At 31.8% G+C, this 20954-nt stretch overlaps 1 protein-coding gene and 1 pseudogene across 2 annotated transcripts; both read left to right on the top strand.

Annotated features, from left to right (window-relative positions):
- Positions 1-9943, top strand: part of LOC148600574 (uncharacterized) — a 42267-nt pseudogene extending 32324 nt beyond the window's left edge.
- On the top strand, positions 9837-19967 carry LOC148600573 (uncharacterized). Of its 2 annotated transcripts, none has more exons than XM_088558716.1 (7): positions 9837-9848; positions 11026-11141; positions 11361-11466; positions 11935-11984; positions 12790-13018; positions 16417-18072; positions 18996-19967. In XM_088558716.1, the coding sequence occupies exons 3-7, from the start codon at positions 11361-11363 to the stop codon at positions 19133-19135; spliced, it is 2181 nt and encodes a 726-aa protein (XP_088414842.1). In that variant the 5' UTR covers positions 9837-9848; positions 11026-11141; the 3' UTR covers positions 19136-19967. The 2 variants fall into 2 exon arrangements, with proteins under 2 accessions (XP_088414842.1, XP_088414843.1); XM_088558717.1 differs by lacking the exon at positions 18996-19967 and adding an exon at positions 18831-18987.
- Positions 19968-20954: the final 987 nt, after the last annotated feature.

Below are 20954 nucleotides of genomic sequence, written 5' to 3'. Positions count from 1 at the left end.
GAAATTGTATCACACGATTCCATATCACAAAAGGAAGGTTTTGAGTGAGTAGTGTAGCTCATTTACTGTTTAGAAATGAAGGTTTAAGACTAATAGCTAGTACATAACAATTGACATTTTTTAGAGAAAAAGATGATCATTGGTGGAGTGTCAGGTACTTTCAGGCCACCTGAAATGGTAAGTGATAAAATTTATATAGACATATATCATAATGACCTGCTAGTTATACCAAAAGCAACAGAGCTGCGGAGAGTGTATTGTTTTAATGTATCAGTTTATTTATCGCAAGTGGTTTAATTTGTCTTTTAAGTTGAGGGCATGCTTTTGAGCTTGCACACTTAAGAGCTGTCATTTCAACCGATTTCCTGATCAATAGTCTGAGTATTAAAAAATAAAGCTTATACATTAATAATGAAAATAAAAAACACAAGAAAACAAATAAATAAGATAAATAAAATACAATACACAAAAACACACTGGTTGGTGGTCATCATCATAGAAAACTGTTAAAGCTTTATAGACAGTATCCAAAAGATCACACATGTGTTCAGTGGTTATAATGTAAGGCAGAACTATTATTTGGTAGCCTACTGGTACCTAGCTTTGTAATGAAATTGGAATCACACCATTTACATTACTGAGAACACTTCTTTGCAGATCCATATACATGCAATTAAATCTTATTTAAGCAAGAAGATGTAGTCCCTGATCTATCGGTAGAACCAGAACTACAACGAGAATCAGAACCACTTTCTGCTGACCAAACTGTATCTGTGAGTTTATTATCCTGAATACAAAACCTTTTGACTATTTTGTTAAAATAGTCAAAAATTGCCATTGATGACCTTTGATTGAATGAATGTTTCATTTGAAGAGAGTTTTCTTTTTCTGGATTATTTATTGATATACATGTACATAGTTAACTTAAATAAATTGAGAACTGAATTTTATATTAGAAGAAAAAAACTGAATAAATTGAGTGCCAACCACAAGAAATGTGCTATAATCTCTGTCAAATCTGTTAGTCTCAGTTTTTACCTGATTTCTGAATCAAAGCTACATGCATATCCTGGAAATTGGAATGGCATTTAAATAAAATTTATCATAAATTGGTATAATTTTTTTATGAATCGAAATTGGATGCAAAATATGGTATACTGCTCTGTTTTGAATTCTGCATTGCATTGTGACATTTGATACTTATGTTATGACATCAAAACATCTTAAGTCACAAAGGAAACATCATGTTTTTAGAAGAATGGAGATTAAAGCAATTTCAAGTATATCTATTCACCATTACAAACATATTAAGTGGAGAAAGATAAATAATGTCTCACTGCAGTTAATAAGGGATCTCAAGATAATTTTTACAGCGATATAATACTTTTTATAAAAAAATGTAGCTCATGGTAATTAGATTAATGCAAATAAAACTTATTTCAGCAAGGAGAAGTAAATCTTAACTCATTGGAAGAAACAGAGCCACAGTGTGGGACAGAACAACTATGTACAGACCAATGTGGATCTGTGAGTTTAAAAGTCTGAATACATAACTTATTTTTCTCAACAAAATGTTAAAATTTGGCATATAGATATCAGATATTTCGTTTAATAAATGTTTTTTTATACTACTGCAAAGGATTGTGGTTGTATAATTGTATGATGCTACAGTTGTCATTGTCAGTGCCATGGTAAGTCTGTTTTTCCTTGCTTTCTTAATCTCAGCTATATTTTGTAAATAGGAAAGTTATTTAAACACTAACATCTTGGAACAGTAAAATTGATAATAAATTAAAGTGATTTTTATTGATCTGAAAATGGATGCAAAATATTGATTACTACTCAGTACTAAATTCTGTACTACAACTATGAGTAAAGCGACATGTGATACTAATGTAAAGACATCAAAATATGTTATTATCTGTAGAAGTACAATTATAGTCAGAATGGTATACTGTTGTTGACAGTATTTTTGAATGCTTAAGTCTTTAAGAAGAATTATCGGTATGTAGTGTAAAGAAATTTGAAACATCTGTTCACCATTACAAACTGTGTAGGTGGAGAACTCACTGCAGTTAATTAGGGTTCTCAAGACAATTGCTAATTTTATAAAGGAAGAATATCTTATTTTATCTAATAATAGCTTATGCTTATTGGATTCATGTAACAAAAACTTATTTCAGCGAGGAGATATGGTAGAAACAGAGCCACAGTGTGGAGGGAAACCACCGTCTCCTGACCAATGTGTATCTGTGAGTTTAATATTCTGAATACTAAACCTGTTGTTTTTGGCAAAATGCTCAAACATGGCATGCAGATATCACCTCTGGTTTAACAAATGGTTTTTATACAACTGCAAAAAATGTGTGGTTGTATAATTGTTTTATGCTATCATTGTCATGGTTCTCTTCATATTTTACTGACACTTTGTTTTTAGAAGAATATTTAACTTTAACAGTGGTCTTTTAATCTTTATTAAATTTAAGAAAAGTAAAAAGTTCCAATCTGCAAAAGGAAGGTTTCATATTGACTTTGTGGCTTATGAATCCAAACGTTTTAGAATAAGATACCAGAAAGGGACAAAAAACAAGCATTTTATGGAACTCAAATATATAACTCCACTTAAAGAACAGGAATATCTTTGTTAGTGTTCCACAATAATAATCTACATAACAATAGTCAGACTGGGATTTAATTTCGGAGTTAAGATTTGAAAATTTTAGAAACAAGGTCCCAAATAGGGGGGCGGAAACATGTATTTTCCTGATATTCAGGCAATGCAACTTGACTATTAATGAAGTGTTCTCTTTGAAACTAAATTACAATGTGCTTTACCACCAAAGGAATACTTGGATTGATTTTGGAGATTTTAAAAGACTTTAACTATTTTAGAATTAGGAGCCAAAAAAGGCCAGAAACAAGCAGTTTCAATACAGCTGGACAATTTCTTGAGTAAAAGTGAATGGATCTCAAATTAATTTTACTACAAGGTGCCATTCCACGAAAGGATTTGACTTTAACATCAGTGCCCTGTAAAGCATTTTATTGTTTATTTAAGCAGAACTATTCCTGGGAAGTTATTCATTTTCTTGTTGGTTTGTAAATACACACAGTTGACTAAAATTGAGAGCTGAATATCGAATTATTATCAAACTGAATAAATTAATTTTCAACCATAAGAAATGTGCTTTAAACTCTTTCACACTTGCAAGTCTCGGTTTTTCCAAGATTTCTTAATCTCAGCTATATTTAGAAATGGGAAAGTTTAAACACTAGCATATAAAAGACCAGCACTAACATTTTTTCATCTGCTGAAATCTGAATTATAACTGACAGTGGCTACTGGAGCCTTGTTCTTAAGTCAGATGCTTACTTTGTATAGAGATGGAATACTTTTTGTAAAAAAAAGAATTGCTCATGAAATTGGTTTCATGCAACTTAAACTTATTTCAGCAGTATGAAGTTTTCCCTGATCCATTGCTAGAACTAGAGCCACAGTGTGAGTCAGAGCCATTGTCAGCTGCCCAATGTGGATTTGTGAGTTTAATACAAAACTGTTCTTAATAGTTTACTCAAAAATGGCCTGCAGGTATCACCTCTAGTTGAATGTTTTTGTTTTTTGATGGTTTGTAAATCCACACAGTTTACTTGAAATTATGAGCTGAATGACAAATTACAGTCCATGTATGGGATAAACTTCCCACTTGGCTCATCCCCCATTCCGCATTGCCCAATCCCATATTCCCCATTGCCCCATACCCCATCCCCCATTGCCCTATACCCTATTCACTATAGCCACATTCACCATTGCTCCATCCCCTATTGCATCGACTTATTTCTCGTTGTCCAATGCCTTTCCCCATTTCGAAAAAAAAAAAAATTAAGTAAACGTTTTATCAAACACATATAATGCATTAGGATGCAGAAAGTTTTGTGCAATCAATATTGATTTTAGAATCTCAACGTCAAGTTTGAGAATTACTGAAATCATGCAATATTTACATTGTTTACATGTATCATCGCCACTCCGAGCTGCATGAGAAATAATCATGCTATATTTTTATAATTATAGATATATGTAAAAATTGTGAATGAACTTTATTCTTAAAATTATTCTTAGAAATGTTAAAATTGTCCAGATAAAGTTTATGTTGATTGTTGTTATAAGTTACATATTTCAAACCAAATTCTTGAAAATGAAATATTTTTGCAAATTAAATGATTGCATACACTTGAAATATCCTTAATAGTCTTATATCATTGTTTAAAATGTTAAAATTGTCAAAATCAGCATTATATGTGTTGCTTTGATACATTTATTTCAATCCAATTTCTCAAAAATGACATATTTCTGCAGATTGTAAGGGTGTGAACTATTTTAATTTCAATAATGGTCCCTAATTATTGTTAAAAATATTAAAACTGGCAATATTAGTATCCCTTTGGTGGATGCAACACTCATATTTCAGTCAAAAATCTTCAAAATGACATATTTTTGCAGAGTGTATGTGTGATAACACTTTTAATATACCTATTAGTCTAAAATTATTGTAAACAATGTTAAAATTGTCTATGTCATTATTATGTTGATGGCTGTGATACATATATTTCAGACCAAATTGTTGAAAATGAGATTTTTTGCAAATTAAATGAGTGTGAACACTTGAAATTACCGTTATGGTCTTATATTATTGTTTAAAACGTTAAAATTGTCAAAATAGGCATCATATGTTTGGCTGGGACATATTGATTTCATTTGAATTACCCAAAAATGACATATTTCTGCACATTGTAAGGATGCGAACAGTTTAATTTCAATAATGGTGTAAAATTCTTGTATAAAATATTAAAAATGGCAATATTATTATTCTTATAACATTTATCTGCCAATTGAAAAGGAATCAACATTTCATTGTATTTTTTAAATATTAAAATCATATGAGTGTCTCCAACACAAAATTATTTCAATATGAATTTTCAAAAATGATTTACGTTTAGATATTGTGTGAGTGCGAACATTTTCAATCTATGATGACCAGAAATTAAATTTGTACAAATGCACTTCCTGTTAATATTTTTAAAAAATGTCAATGAATAATGAGCTGTGACACCTGTAATAATTAAAAATTACTCTGAAACAATCTTGTTTAAAAACTATTTAAATTGCTGTCATAGAATTATGATAGGTACGTTGCTAGCGGTAAAAGGCAGAACAATTAGTTTGATTGACTAACCAAAATTATTCCCTCTCCCCATTCCCATTGTCCTATGCATTTACCCCGTTCCAAATGCCACATTCCCAATTGCCCCATTCCCCATTGCCCCATCCCCCATTGCCCCAGTGCCCTATTACCCATTCCCCATTCCCCATACCCCATTGCCCAATACCCCATAAAATTGCAAGTTTATCCCATACAGGCACTGTAAGTATAAAAAATCTGAATAAATTAGTGTCAAGCAGAAAAAATATTCAATAGACCCTGTCTCACCTGTAAATATTTGTTGAATCTTGGTTATATCCTACAAATTTGAATATAATTAAGATTGATGCTAATAACGTAAGATTTGTATGAATGAAGACTTTTTGCTGCCCTTATTTATTTCAACTAAATAATCATAATAAAAGCATATGATTAAGCTTGCTATTAAACCTGGTTTAAACTGCCATTTCCAATGAAAATGCCTGTATATTATTAATTTTTCATTTATATACAATATTTTGAGTAAAACTTATTCTATCGTTTAGAAATTTTAACACATTGTTCCTATGTCTGGAGAGGTTTCCATTTGACCATGCATCTTTCCAGTCAAACTTGTTGACACAAGTCCAATGAAACTGTTTGGCAAATTTACTTGAATTGTGTTGGATAGTTTGGATGGTCACCATTTGTTGTTGCCATTTACATTCATATTATGCAGCCAATTTAACAGGAGTTATGGAACATTTGAACTAAACTTGTTTTGGCCTTCGTATAGACCATAAGGCTTGTAACACATTCTTTCTGTAGGTATGTCGTATGGTAGAATCTATTTCCAGAAAAATTTGACCACAACTTCCTATTTACTGAGGACTTTGTTTATTTTCTTTGTATCGTGATTGAAAGTGGGGGTATCAATAGTGAGCCATCGCACACAGATTTCTTGTTTTTTATTTGAAATCCTTATACAAATTCCTGCCTGCATATGTCAATCATATTTCAGATATTTTATACGGGTTTTGAGTTAAGGCAAACACAATTTTCCTGATGAAAATCCCTGCCTGACCATTTCTATCAGAATAACATCTGTTGTACTAATTTCGTTACTGTATTATAGGCAAAGGTTTTTGATAAGCAGCCATTATGTTCATCTTTAGTTCAATTGAATTTCAAATTTTGCATCAGAACCAGTTATTTTGTCCATATTGAAATTTAAGTCCCTATGCGTAAGTGTGTCAAAAACTAATACTGTGTCCACATTTGCCCCAAGTGTACAGAGTACAAATTTGCTGCACTCTGTGAACTCTTCATTTTCTTATTGTTTTAAAATACTCACGAGTAAACAATTGAAAGGCATAATATGTTTCAATAAAGAAAACTTAGGTTAAGAAAAGTCAATGATTATGTACATAATCTGCATAATGTTGCACCTGTGAAATACAGTTTTTGCAAAAAGTCTTAACCTAGGCAATGTCCTGGAAATAGGAATATTTTTTTCAGTGTATCAATTGATTGCAGTCAATATTGTACATATCATTGCAAATTATTGTAAATGTTTCATAATTTGTATTTTTTTTATTGTTTAGGCTAGTGATCAAGATGATTTAACTAAGTCTTTTAAAGAGACAATGGAGTCTCATTCTGAAAAAGTATTTAGTTGTACAGCACTGCATAAAGTGACATTTGAGGAAATAGTACATGCATGTGAGTATAAGGTTCTCTGATCTTAGATAGAAATCACATCACCTATTTAGGTTAAACTTAATATTAGCATAAAAATGTAAATAACCATTTTCATCTTTGGTCATGTCAGATAACATATTATTTTCAGAGAATCAAAGCATTGGGGTTCATTTCATTGCACATTTTATACATATGAAATGTTTAATTGGACATTTAAGAGAATTTTTGCAATATATGATGTACCCACTTACACAATAAAAAAATATTAACCAATATTTGACTTTTTTACAAATGTAACTTTTTCTTCAGGTATTTTGGAAGTTTGGAAGTGGCCAAGTGTGGAGCAGAATGAGGTGCTTAACAAAGTTGACAACAGCACTTTAACTTTAAACAGTTTGCATTCCCTGAGAGAATTCTTACCAGATGAGGTAATTCTTTCTTATGAAAAGACCTATTTTAGGAAATGCAAATATTCTTTGAAATCAGGCTTAGTTATGAATGAAAATCTATCTAAAAAAATTGAGTATTTAGTTTTGGTTGTTACTCACCTGTCAATGAGTTGTCTAGGTTTCGATGCTCTGTGGTGACAGTACAATTTTGTGAGGTAAATCATAGTCTCTCATTAAACCTAAAACTTCCATGACATCTGTAAAACTATTGGGCTAGTTGTGTTAAGAGTTGTTTTTGGTATGAAGACCCTTGAGGTTTTGATGAATTGAAGAGTTGTTCTTGACTGGTTTCATTCTGGTCAGAATTATTAAATGCTAAACTTTTAATCACAACCAAAATTGAGAGCTGTATCAAGTTAATATATATTGTGTCCACAACTGTCTGTGGTGATAGCTAAGCTTTTTATCATTTATGTTGTTGAGGTTAGGAAAGTCTCATATGTTTTTAAAGGTTATTTAAATTTTATATGTGTTGATAATTGTTTTCAGATAATTGATGCTTACTTACACAAATTGGCAGCAAATGCTGATAAAACAATATTGATAAACAATAATGACTGTAATAGCTGGTAGATAATTGGTTGTTTAAGGTTTGAAAATTTAAAATGTCAGTTTTAAAGATAATTCTAGTCATTTTGCAAAAATGTTACAAAAAGAAAGACTTTTGAATATAATTATACCCCCACTATGAAGAAGAGAGGGGTATACTGTTTTAGCTCATTCAGTCATTCTGTAACCTAATTTTCAGCTTCAGCTAGTGGTCCTATACTGCACTTACCAATTTTAGTCTTGTAGGGCAACTACTTTATGTTTACTGACTTAGTCTTTGAACATAAATGATCAAATGAAAAAATTTTGTAACATTTTTCTTGGTAACAACTGATCATAGCCACTTGATATTTGGTACATTATATGCAGCCTCGGCTAAAGGTCATACACATCGCTTTCAGATTCAGGTCTTGTACTTCCTGTTTACCTACTTTGGGAAGAATACATCTTGGGGAAGGGGGAAAGGGGGGTATACTTGTGAGCAGTAGCTTGCAAATCTCTTTTTTTGGTGAAGATCCTACCTATGCTTTTTATAATGCAATTTCTCCCCTACGATGGTTTTTATGTGGGAACTAAGCATTTCTTTATCTTGCTGAAAAGTTTTCCTTTTCTTCCTGTTTGTGGACTTATGGAGTTAGTGTTTTTATTTGTTTCGTCCAGAATGGATGTTGTGGGATCAACCTAAGGCCTTATTTATGTTTTAATGTATGTTTTAAAGAGTCAATGCTTTCTGTTAACATGCAATATTGTTGATATGTTATAACAAAACACGGACTAAGTGACAATACTTTTCTGTTGTTGTCTCTTTTCTTTTATATGCTAGCATATAAAAGGTTTAGACTAGTACAACTCAATTGATCATGAAGTTTCTGCCATTGCAACAACCAATTCACTTAAATACTGAAAATGTTATATTTATTTTTATTAGATAAATTTTGATGAATATAACTACATTATTGGTGCGGTCAATGATGGTCAGAATCACTGGATTTTATTGGTATGTAGAAATTAAATATTTATTGTATGACTATGAAGCATTTGTGTCATAACCTATATTGCAATCACCTTGTTAGTCTGTCATTCTCTCAATTGCACTGTTCATATTACTTAATAGATTTCGCAGCTTTTATGAGAGAGAATGCAATGCAGCATAAAATTGCGGGAGATTTTGTGTGATGACATTATCAACATAATTTGTTATGTTATAATGTTATGTTAAAAGTAAAACAGATGATTTTGAATATTTTTTTTCAAAACTATAAATACATGATATATACAAATGAATCAACCAAATGAATTATACATGTATTCACATAGGTGATGCTTGGTATGGCATAAAATAGATTTTGCCTTGTTCCAATGTTCATCACAGGCATGTCAATGAGTCTGGTTTTGATGGACCTGCTTCCATCTTTAAAAATACAAACAATAGTAGTAAAGCCTACCCTTGCTCCCTTCACATAAAATACTGTGAGTAGGGGTATTTAAAGCACGATATAGCATGCAACATCTTGTTTCATTTGGTTTACTCGTATTGATGTTATGCAGTAATTAGGGCCCTTACAGCAAAGTTACTAAGGGTGCATTATGTATATTGTCTTTGACAGTGCTATCTGTCTATCATTCTGTTCAGATATACTCACTACACTGATTTAAGTAGTTGTTCTTTGCATTTTGTTTTGATCAAAATAAATTGTATTTAATTAGTGAGAATAATATGTTTAATTGGGTTGACATGCCTCCCCATGAAATGTTCCTGAGCAAAGTGTCTCATTGTGTCGTACTAGTACTTAGCACTAGTTAGATTAATAAAATGTTCTTAACCTGAAATGCATGTGAGGATGTCATCTAGATTATCCTATTTTTTTCATTTTGTACAGGTAATTTGTCCAGAACAGAGGATTATTTTTTATTATGATCCATTGGGAGCATCATACCTGGAATTGCATTCCTTAATGGAGAATTGGTTGTAAGTATGCATTAATGTGATTAATAACCATATACATATCAACATTGATATAAGAATTGTACTATTGATTTATTGTTTTTTCTTGAAAAAAAATAGCCCAGACTTAAATTATTCTGAAAAAAAAAAAAAAACAAAACAAAAACAAATCACAATTTTAAAAGTTATATTAATACGCTCCAGGAGGGACCATTTATGGTTGTATTATCAACTTGAATCTGTATACTTCTGGCAAGAAAAAGCATCAATATCCAGTTTGTACCTGCATTTTTAGGAGCTGAAAAACAGCATAATGGCAGCTTCGTTTGTGTATGCTTGTATATGTTCGATTGAGAGCCAATCCAGTCTTGGAAAATATTTACTAGTTTTGATAATTAAATACAAATCAAATCATAGCTTTTCCAGGATAGGGTTGGCCATACAGTCTGCAGTACGGCGCCCAGTTGTTTATGAAAATTATGTTATCAATATTACCAATAATTCTCGGATCATGAAAATTGTGAAACGAAAATGATTGATAAAAGAAAGAATGGAAAGGAAACAATTCGATAAAATGAATCAAATCGTACTAAAAAACATAATAAAAATATTATTAAACGATACAAAACAAAACAGTAAAGCAAAACTAAATTGAATGTAAAAAAAATCTTTTAAGGCATTTTGCAAATTATAAGAATTATAATGTTTACCAGTGCCGGACAATGCAACCCAAAGATATTTTGGACCATGACAACCAATAATTCCTTATGAATACTGGACATTTTGGCCAATAGACATATCATTTATGGAAAATTATGGAAGTTGTTTTTAATCAATGTTTCTTCAGGAGCGTTACAAGGTTTCACCTTCATCATATTATTTAACAAGAATGGATATGGTGAATATGTCAAAGAGACAACAACACCACCAGTATGATAAATGTCAGCTCAAGGCCATCTATACCTCTACAATGAACAAAGTGGAAATCATCCACTTACAGGGCATGCTGCAGCTAGCCCAAACAACACTTTTTTTAAATAAACAGCATAAAAGTTGTACAATCTGTGTTCAGGATTGAATGCTTGAACAGATTCCTCCAAAATTATACAGATATAACATGATGGGGTTCAACAGAGCATTTTGAGTTTTTGTCATTAATCATTATTGTTTTATCATTGATTTTCAATCTTTTCTAATTCAGCTCTTTTATAAGAGAGATCAGATTTTCTGTTAGATGGTGAAGGCATTTGGAATGTTAGAATTCTAGACCATTCGAAACAGAGGGATAGCATATCATGTGGCGTTTATGTTCTAAAGGTATGTATCTACTCTTCAAACTTATTTTGCCAATGTTACTCTAGTTAGAAAAATGCTTTCAGTTTTGGAAATTTGTTATCTATCATAGATGCCATTTTACTGAGTAGATATTGCAATTTATAATATGTCAAAGTTTCATTTTAGAATACTCTGTAATGATAACTGTCTCTATAGATATTGCATGAACAAATGTTTGTAAAGATGATCTTTATGCTTCAGATGGCAGAAACTATCTTGGCTGATCAAGATATTGCTTTTGTTATGACAGAGGATGATATCATAATGTTCAGACTGCACATAGGTTCAGTTATCCTTAATGTTGAGGGTATTTATTAATATTTTTTATTTTCTTGAGTCAAAGTTAACACATTAACGCCTCACTGGAACAAAGTTTGGTCCAAGTAAGCTTATGCTAGTGCTTTGTATCCATTATATATTCCTTCCTTGAGTAATTGAAATAACTTCATCTCAATTAGTAGTGTTGTGAGGTGGGTATCAGCAAAAATAATTACCTTCAAACTCTTCAACTAAAAATGTTTGTTTTTCTTTGGTCATTATTTGGCAGAAACACAGAGTAATCAATCCTCTATTTATCTATTTTATTGACCTGTGAACTACAAAGTCAAGTACCCAATGAAATGTTTTATTTTCTCTAACCACAAAAATTGATACATGTAAAGACAAACTTAAATAAAATCACAGTACAATGGAATCAATTTATCTGTCTTTTTGTTTCTGTCTGTTTTGATTTCACTCTTTTGTAGTTTCATATCATATATTTGTTATAATTCAGGTTTGACAAAACTTCAACAAATATTATCAAGGCAAGGACAAATCACTATGGTGAGTGCATCATCTGTCATTTTTCTTACATTTAAAGAAAAATTATATTAAATTCCTGTTTCATGTAGACTTAGCCATTGAATTTCCATGATTTGACATCATAAATTTTCTTATTACATAGGATTGTATATTGACATGGTCTGATTTTAAAAAGTCACTTGTCATGAAAAAATAGAAAAATATAATTTGAAAACTAGAGATAACTGTTAGATATGTACATGTATCTAAGATATTCACAGCATTGTTTTCTGTTTTTGAATATGGCTGACTGCCTTAACAAAGATAAACCATGAAACTTTGCCATTCTCATTTTGGTGTCCAGGCAGTAACTTCAGTACAAGTATATGGATCTCTGACATTGTACTACAAGGTGCTATATTAAAAAAAAGAAAGCAGAGGTTTTGCTTGAACTATGTAGGAAATGGGGTAAAATTTGACCAGAAACAAGCATTTTCAGTATCTTAACAATTTCTATCACAAAGTGCCATACAGTAAAAGGTAGGCTTGGGATGATTTGGGGTTTTGATGATGTCTTTGCGTACTTCATGTTTTGTGGGTTTTAAAAAAAGAATGTGTAACAGAATTTAGTTAGAAGAGAAAGGTCTAAAGCCTGAAAAAAAGCTCTTATTCCTTTTTTTATTGGGGTCCTTCTACATATATTTCTCTTACAAACAAATTTGCTTGAGTATCCAACATTAGGACGTGTGGGGTATGTGAGCGTGCTCACTAAGGTTCTTTAATTAGATACATTGCTTGCCTTTGTCTTCTTACATACTGGGTTATTACGTATCATCTTATCTTTTAGAAAAATATGCACCAGACAATTGAACAAATGGACTTATTTTGTGAAGGCGTAACAGCAGAATCAAATGATGTATTTCCAGAAAACCAAACAGCAGAACTGAATAATGTATGTCCAGAAAACCAAACTGCAGAACTGAATGATTTATGTCCAGAAAACCAAACTGCAGAACTGAATGATTTATGTCCAGAAAACCAAACAGCAGAACTAAATACTGTCGCTTCAACAAAAAGTAAGTTACTTAAGTTATTTCAGATGGAACACAAGAATGATGATTACTTCATTTAATTATCTCTCACATAGACATTATGGTTTATTAATATGTGGTCACATAGGTAACTAACTGATCCATCACTCCTCATTCACTACTAAATATTTATTACATATTCCAGTCTTGAGTAGCTCTTATTTGGAATTTGTGCAAAATCAATTTTGATTGTCGTTGCCATTTATGAATATGATGCAGGAGACCTGTCCCTAATATCTAATACTTCTACTGGTAAATTTTGTCTGGTGACAACTGTAGTGCTTTTGAAATCTAAATTGTTTATGCAAAATATCTTTATCTTCGTAGTTTTTTACACACAGTCTCTATAGATGGGATGTGTTGTAGTATTATGGTATCAGTCTTTTTGTTGTTTGCACTTTGCACAATATCTCAAAAATGCCATCAATTTTTTTATGAACTTTGGTGAATAGTTTCTATCTATTGATGTGAGCTCCCTTATGATTTTGATAAATTTCTAATGTATTGTTTTTGAGTTATGGGACTAAAATTGTTCAAAGATGGAGTGATTTTCTGATTTCAGAATATAACTTGAAAACTCTTGCAGCAACATCAATGACACTTAATAAAAATTTATAACAGGGTTTTAAACCACAAAATAATGGTTGGAAATAATTGTGGAGGTTACAGCCCCAACCATAAGCATAAGGGCCAAAAAAGTCCAAGTCAGTGATCCCAATAAAGTTTTATATCAACATTACAAACCACAAAAGGAAGATTTGCATTGATTTTGGGGGGTTATGGTGCCAAGCATAAATTTAGAATTTAGGGACAAAAAATGGGCAAAAACTAGCATTTTGTTGAATTTACTTCTATAATTCAAGTAAAAGCATAGAAATGTCTATGATATTATTTCACAATATTCTATACCTATATGATGAGACTAAATAAATTTTGGTTGTTAAAACATGTCCATTGTAAATAAAAGAGACGCCAAAAAGGGGGCCAAGAACATGCAATTTCTTGCTTTCCAAACAATTATTTGACTGTTGATGAAATGATCACTTTGAAACTGTATCACAGAGTGCCATACCAACAAAGGTAAACTGGAATTGATTTTAGTGGTTAATCAATGATTTCTATATATCAGGGATTGGAATCTCACACAATTTTACATGGTACAATAATAAATATGTTGCGTGGGGCGATATACAGCAAGATTACCCATGACACATTTTGTTGATTCTGATAGTGCCCTGTTTAATGGCGGACAATTTTCTTTGCTTCAACATTTCATCATGATAAATTTAGGTATTCTGACCTAAATGGTTTTAAAAAAAAATATCCCACCTCAAGTTGCCTCCAGACTTTTTTATTGTTTTGTTCTGATTAATTCCTCGATATTCGAGACCTTAATCTCTTATCAAATTTTCAACCTGGTCCCACCTTCGCAGGTGTACTTCCCTCCTCATCAAAAATTCAAACTCCTTTTTCCAGACCCGATCAGTCGTCATAACATTTGTTAAAAATTTATCAGAAATAGTATGTATGAGGGTGTATACAAGGAGTTTTATAGTTGTAGCTTTCCCTGTATTTGTGATATCAACATTTATACAAGCCTTTGTTTTGACTCCTGACTGCGTAGCCCCGCCTTCGAGGGCTGTTATCCTATTCATTTAAAATTTAAACTCCTTCTTCTTCAAAATCTGATCTATCATCATAAAATTTATTTCTAATTGATCAGAAATGGTCTGATCGTGTATATAAGAAATTTTGTAGCTGTAGCCTCCCGTTCTTGCATGAAATCAACATTTTTATTTGACCAACTGTTGATATAAAAAAATTGGCGGTTGGAGTCACGCCCTCCAGAAAGTCATTCCCTCCTAAATTAAAGCTCTAACTCCTTCAAAACCCAAACAATCATCATAAAATTTCTTTCAAATTGATAGAAATAGTCTGAGGGTGTATATAAGGATGTTTATAGCTGTAGCTTCACCTGCATTTGTGATATCAATGTTTTATATGACCTAATTTTGACTGTATAGGCGGCAAGTAGCTGTGGCTAGTATAATGAAATCTTCCATGCAAGATACAAATCCTTCTATATTTAGCTCCTTGGGTTAGCACATGAATCTTTTTAAATTAGGGATGAAAAGGGCCTGAAACTAGCATTTCCTTGTGTCTTGACAATAACTTGAGTAAAAGTGAAAGGATCTCATACAAATTTTACTACGATGTGACCAACCTCAAAAGGAAAGACTGGGATTGATTTTTGGGGAAATGATATGAGCAAATTAAGAAAAAGGGCCAGAAACAAATACTGATTTCTGAATGATAACTTGAGTAAAAGGGATTGAATTGCTCTGATGTCATAAAATAAGGTTCCATAACCCCAAATGAAGGCTGGGATTGATTTTGAAGGTTTTGACTGGAACCGTTAGGGAACAAGGGGCCAAAAAGTGACCACTTGTGATTCCAGTTAAATTCTTATCCCGTGTCAAAATATTAAATCATAACGAAATTCAAATCTTCATGAGATGGTGTGTCCAAACTTAACCCAACTGTTTAGGGTTTGACCTCTGCGGTTGTATCATGCTGCACCCTGTGAAGCATTTTATTGTATATTTTGTGTCAAATACTAAATAACAGTCAAAAGTTGAGAGCTATATTCAGGTTTCAATCTTTGCAGGCATTTCTAGCTGTGCTTTGCAAAATATTTTATTTTGTATGTCCCTATATAGAAAATATGTGTATCATTAGCAATTGACAGTACATTTCATCTAGAACAAATTTCTCTGGACAAGTTTGTTGTTTTGTATAGAAAAGCTTGTGTCTGATAACATGATATAATATAACCAATTCGTTGTAAGGGGTAAATAGGAAAGCTTATAATCCAAAAGGTGACACATAACAAACAATGTATTAAATATTTCAATTATGTACACAGCACATTCAAGGGAAACTTATCTAGTTTAAAACTATAGTTTAAAATGAGGAGGTTTGTTGGAAAGAATTTTTTTATTTCACACTTCATTACTTCAAAAACAATTGCTCCCAAGAGGCCTAATTGCTTGCCCATGAATAACTAATATGTCTACATGTATTATTTTGATTAGGGTTTATTGCAGTTAGAAAAATATCAACCTTGCATTAAAGAAACAAAACATGCTTTGCTGTATCTGAAAGAGTAATCAAAGGAACCAAGATTCTAGCGGAAATCAAATGAATGTAATGCCGGGACAAATACCAGACATGGAAGTGTGCTAAAAGCATATTTGTTATAACCTATTATACTGTAATGATTTAAGTTTTAATTCTTTTGGCCTGTTTTCTTAACAAAATTTTCTGAGTATAAATAATTTAGAAGGTGATCATTAATTAATTGAGGTTTACTGTGATTGTAGGTGGTGAAAAAGACCCCAAAAGACCATGTCCCTTTTGTGGAGGCAAGATGTTTGCACGGTTAACCAGGCATATTCAAAGTGTACATAAGGATGAAGATGAGGTGATGGCAGCCATGAAACTACCTGCTAAAGATAGGAATCAAGCATTCAATCTTTTGAGAAGGAAGGGTTGTCATGCATATAATTTAGATAAACTGAAGGAAGAAAACTTTGATCCTTCTAGTTTAATGAAAGAAAGGAAGTCAAGAAAAAAATCAGCTGAAGCAGGAGAAATTAATCAAGGGGATGCCAGAGAAGTGTGTTCACTATGTAAGGGATATTTTGTCAGAAAACATTTCAGAAAACATGTCAGTATTTGCAGTGCAGCAGAAGGAAACACACATACTCCAGCAGGTATTCAGTTGGAAATTCTGAGTGATAACATAACTTTTAGTGAGGCATTTCAAAAGAATATTTTGAAGGATTTTTGGAAAGATGAAATTGGAAATTTTTGTAGGAGTGACACATATATCAAAGAGTTTGGTTACCATCTTTTCAGAATTGTTCAGGCAAATATAGATAAGTCCGACCAAAACCGCAAGACAATTATGGCTGCAATGAGAATGTTAGCAAAACTTTTCTTTCATTTTAAAGAGGAAGCTGCAAAAAATAACATAAATGTAACAACATCATTAGATATGTTCAAAGCAGATAATTTCCAAATATTTATGGATGCAGTTAATGAAATAGCCCAAAAAGAAGATGGTGGAATCAAATCAGGTACAAAAAGAAATGTTGGGCATCTAATTAAAAATGTTACGCAGCATTTACGGGGAAAGTTTATTTGGGAGAAAAAAAAAGAGCTGGTTAATGATGTTGATGATTTCAACAGTTTGTTTTCAAATTTTAAGGCAGTAATGTTTCATAGTGCTGAATACAATATAAAGAAAAATAGGCAACAGGAATTACGGTGTCCAAAAAATTTACCAGATGAGCAAGATGTGAAGAAACTCCAGACTTACACAGTGCAGAAAATGAAGAGTATTGATGACCATTATGAATTTCTTGAGAAAAGTGAATATATCCTGTTACGAAATCTTGTTGTTAGTAGATTGACACTTTATAATGCTAGAAGAGGAGGTGAACCATGTAGACTTACATATAAAGAGTGGGAAAATGCCAGAAATGATGTTTGGATAAATGAAAACCAGAAAAATTGCGTCACAAACCCAGAAGAGCAAGACCTTTTAAAAAGTCACAAACTGACATATCAGTCTGGTAAATGTGTGAACCAGACTGTGCCTATTCTGTTTCCTAAAGACACATGGAAAGCTCTAGAGAAACTGGCTGATCCAGTGATCAGGCAGGCAGCTGGTATATCACCTGATAATATTTACCTATTTCCACATATAAAAAATTCACGTTTTCATGCTTCTGGTTGGAACTGTGTGAGCCAGGGGTGTGATCAGGCAGGATTATCAAAAAAAATTAATGCAACACAAATGAGTCACTGGATGTCAACTGTTTATGCAAGGTTAGATCATCCAGACACTGAAAAAGAAGCTTTTTACAGACATATGGGACATTCTGAAGAAATCAATAAACATGTTTATCAATGTCCTTTAGGGATAGAAGAAATTACAAAAGTTGGCAGATTTCTGCGTAATATTGATCAGGGTAAGTACCCTGTCCTCAAATTCTGTTCTAAAACTACTTTTAACATTTTTGAAGCATTATCCTGTTCTTGCTAATGTTATCTGTGGATAGATATTTCATGCACACACCCCCCACCCCCCCCCCAAAAAAAAAAAAAAAAAAAAAAAAAAAAAACTAGATTTTTCATCAGTTAATTATTATACCCAATTCACACAGATTTTTATGGTATATAGGAATCACCCAGTCAACATTTTTTGTAAAGGCAACTCTTCCTGTAATTTAATGTAGATGTGCATGAAGGAAACATAGGACTTTGTGTCTTCAAAGGGAGATAATACAACTAAAGGTTTTTACATATGAAAGCCTTGATAGCACTAATCAAAGGGATTGTGATGAAATATTTTGGGAACATTTGCTATAATACTATATTGATACACATAAAGAATACAATTTCTGTTGGTAGACTCATCCAATGGGAGATAAGCCAACTTTTTAATAACATAACATTTAACACCCTTTGAAAATTAAATATCAAGGAATTGTATTTCTAATATGAAATCAACATTTTTTAGCATTATCAGTCAATAGCACCATTTGTTATTTACATACATGTGTTTAGGGTGTTGCGATACCATTAAAGAAGTTCATAGTTAGGGGCACAGCTAAGATACCAAGTTACAAAAAATGTGGGTTATACAAAATGGTCAGTTTTGCTTTGTTATGCTAAAAAATGATAAATTTTATAGAAATCAAAATGTTAATATTTAAACTCTTTGTAGACAACAAAACAAGAAACCACTGTAGATAGTAAGTAATGTTTCAGAAGTTTCTCTGATCTATTGTTTTTTTGTACTTCTGGTATATCAGTTTTGGAGAAAACGTAATGACAAGAAGAAAACTAATGAAATTTTTGAATAATTTGAAAAAAAAAAAAAAAAATTCAGGCTTGGATTCAGCTATGCAAAGAGAAAAGGCATTAGTAAAAGATGATTGGCCAGGTAAGAAGTACACATATGTTAGCAATAGCTTTATGAACAAAAATTCTTTCATCTATAATTGCATTCTGTACAGATGGAAATATTGAAGTATATGTGGTCATCACTGAGCCTCTTAGCCCTTAACTGATTTTACGGGGAGACTTCCTTTTTTATACCATTTGCAACAAAGGTTTTTTTTTTTTTTTTTTTTTTTTTGCGGGAATTTTAGGAACTTCCCTATCCAGTATGTCAGACTGCTTGTCCCTATTTCTTGTCAGCCCATCTCTCCCAAACTGCTCAAGGGATTTTAATGAAATTTTAGAGAAATGTTTTGCAATATTCAACTTTTGCTTTTTATGTTCAGTAATGGAAATCATCCAACATTGCTTACAATATAACCCTCCACTATCTAAAGCCACATACCAAATATAACATTGATCCATTGATCAATATTGAGAGAGATTAAGGTTTATTACTCATTAAATATTACTAATGCAATGTCTGTCCACATGAGATAGTTATAGGTTTCATAATGAGCAAAAGTTGAATATCTCAAAACTGTTCTGTGGTTCTGCAATTTTTCATTATATGAAATGATGGATAATAAAAAATTTTTATTACAAAATGTTTGAATCCCACTCCCACTGGGTGGAGCAATTTTAAATGTGAGGCTTTAGATAGATATGGCAAACATAAGCAATTTTGGTTTCTGTCCATTATCAACTTCCTGTACAAGTGAAGGTATATACATTTGTACATACATACATTGCATAACAACACGTGCAACTTTATTTTTTAATGCAATCACTCACACTTTCTGTGTGTATCCTTTTAGTTAATTTGTGTACTAGATGAAGTTTCATTAGTCTAATTTGAATTTTTTGTCCTAGTTCTAAACATTGTCTCCTTGCTTTTATTTGTTACAGCTCAAAATGAGAACTCGGGGAGTACTCAAAGTGGTGATGTTGGTAATCTTGATGTTGACAATGATGATATAGATTGGAATGGTTTGTACTTAAAAGCATTTGGGTAGAAATAGTATTAATCACATCATTAACCACTTAATCATTTCTTAATAATTATTTGCCTAATTAATGGTTGTTTTGACTTTTTTTGTGCTACAAATAATCATGGTGAAAGTGTTTTTTTGTTTTTGTTTTGTTTTTTGTAGGATCAGTGAATATACAAGTTGAATAAGTTGTAAAATTATGTAACAAATTTCGGAAATGATTTATTTTGAATCTAATAATAACAATTACGGTTATTTTTTTATTACATTTTCATGACTTTTACGGGAACTTTAGACCTGCCATATTTGTCCATATTTGTATGTACACTTTATGCCATATCAGTTGAAACGGTCACTAGCTTAGTGCTTTGTATTATTTATTATGAAGGAAATGGGCATTAAGTAGGATGAGGTTAGATATGGCAATAGTTGTTTGCAATATATTAAGGTCATAGCGTTTACACATGGACAGGTACAACTTTTCATTCATTGACGATTGTTATTGTTTGTTTTCATACATGATGGCGCACGTGACAAGTGCTAAATGTAATGTGTACGTGCGTAAGTGCTTTTTACAGTAAATTACATACTTTTTCTAATATTTTTATTAAATATGAATTTGATGTTCATTCATGCTTCTAAAATGAATGAAAAACATGATTTAAGATGGGCAGTAATTTACACACACAAGCCATGGCCAATAAGTTGCATGCTGCTCATAAAGCAACTGAAAATCAACCACAGTCTCAAAGCCTTTTAAGGACATCATATTAAACTATGATTTTGTTACTGGTGATATAAGTTGTTTTTCTGTTCATGTGCAGTCTGTGTTTAAAATAAAAATGCAAGTACAAATTAGATAGAAATAATTCTTTTCACAGTCTTGTATAATGTATATAGAGTCACACCTGAGTTTC

Source organism: Perna viridis, chromosome 13, assembly GCF_037379345.1.
Source record: "Perna viridis isolate PV_CMFRI_1.1 ecotype Kerala chromosome 13, ASM3737934v1, whole genome shotgun sequence".
In the NCBI taxonomy this organism is placed as follows: domain Eukaryota; kingdom Metazoa; phylum Mollusca; class Bivalvia; order Mytilida; family Mytilidae; genus Perna; species Perna viridis.
Note: the sequence above shows the minus strand (reverse complement) of the source record. Positions and strands in the feature narration are given on the sequence as shown.

What these genes read in the sequence shown, in the direction of transcription:
- LOC148600573 (XM_088558716.1), top strand. Translation starts at nt 11,361, where the DNA reads ATGGCAGAAACTATCTTGGCTGATCAAGATATTGCTTTTGTTATGACA. An exon ending in AGTTATCCTTAATGTTGAGG is followed by an intron (nt 11,467 to 11,934) that starts GTATTTATTAAT and finishes GTTATAATTCAG; the next exon opens with GTTTGACAAAACTTCAACAA. An exon ending in GGCAAGGACAAATCACTATG is followed by an intron (nt 11,985 to 12,789) that starts GTGAGTGCATCA and finishes CTTATCTTTTAG; the next exon opens with AAAAATATGCACCAGACAAT.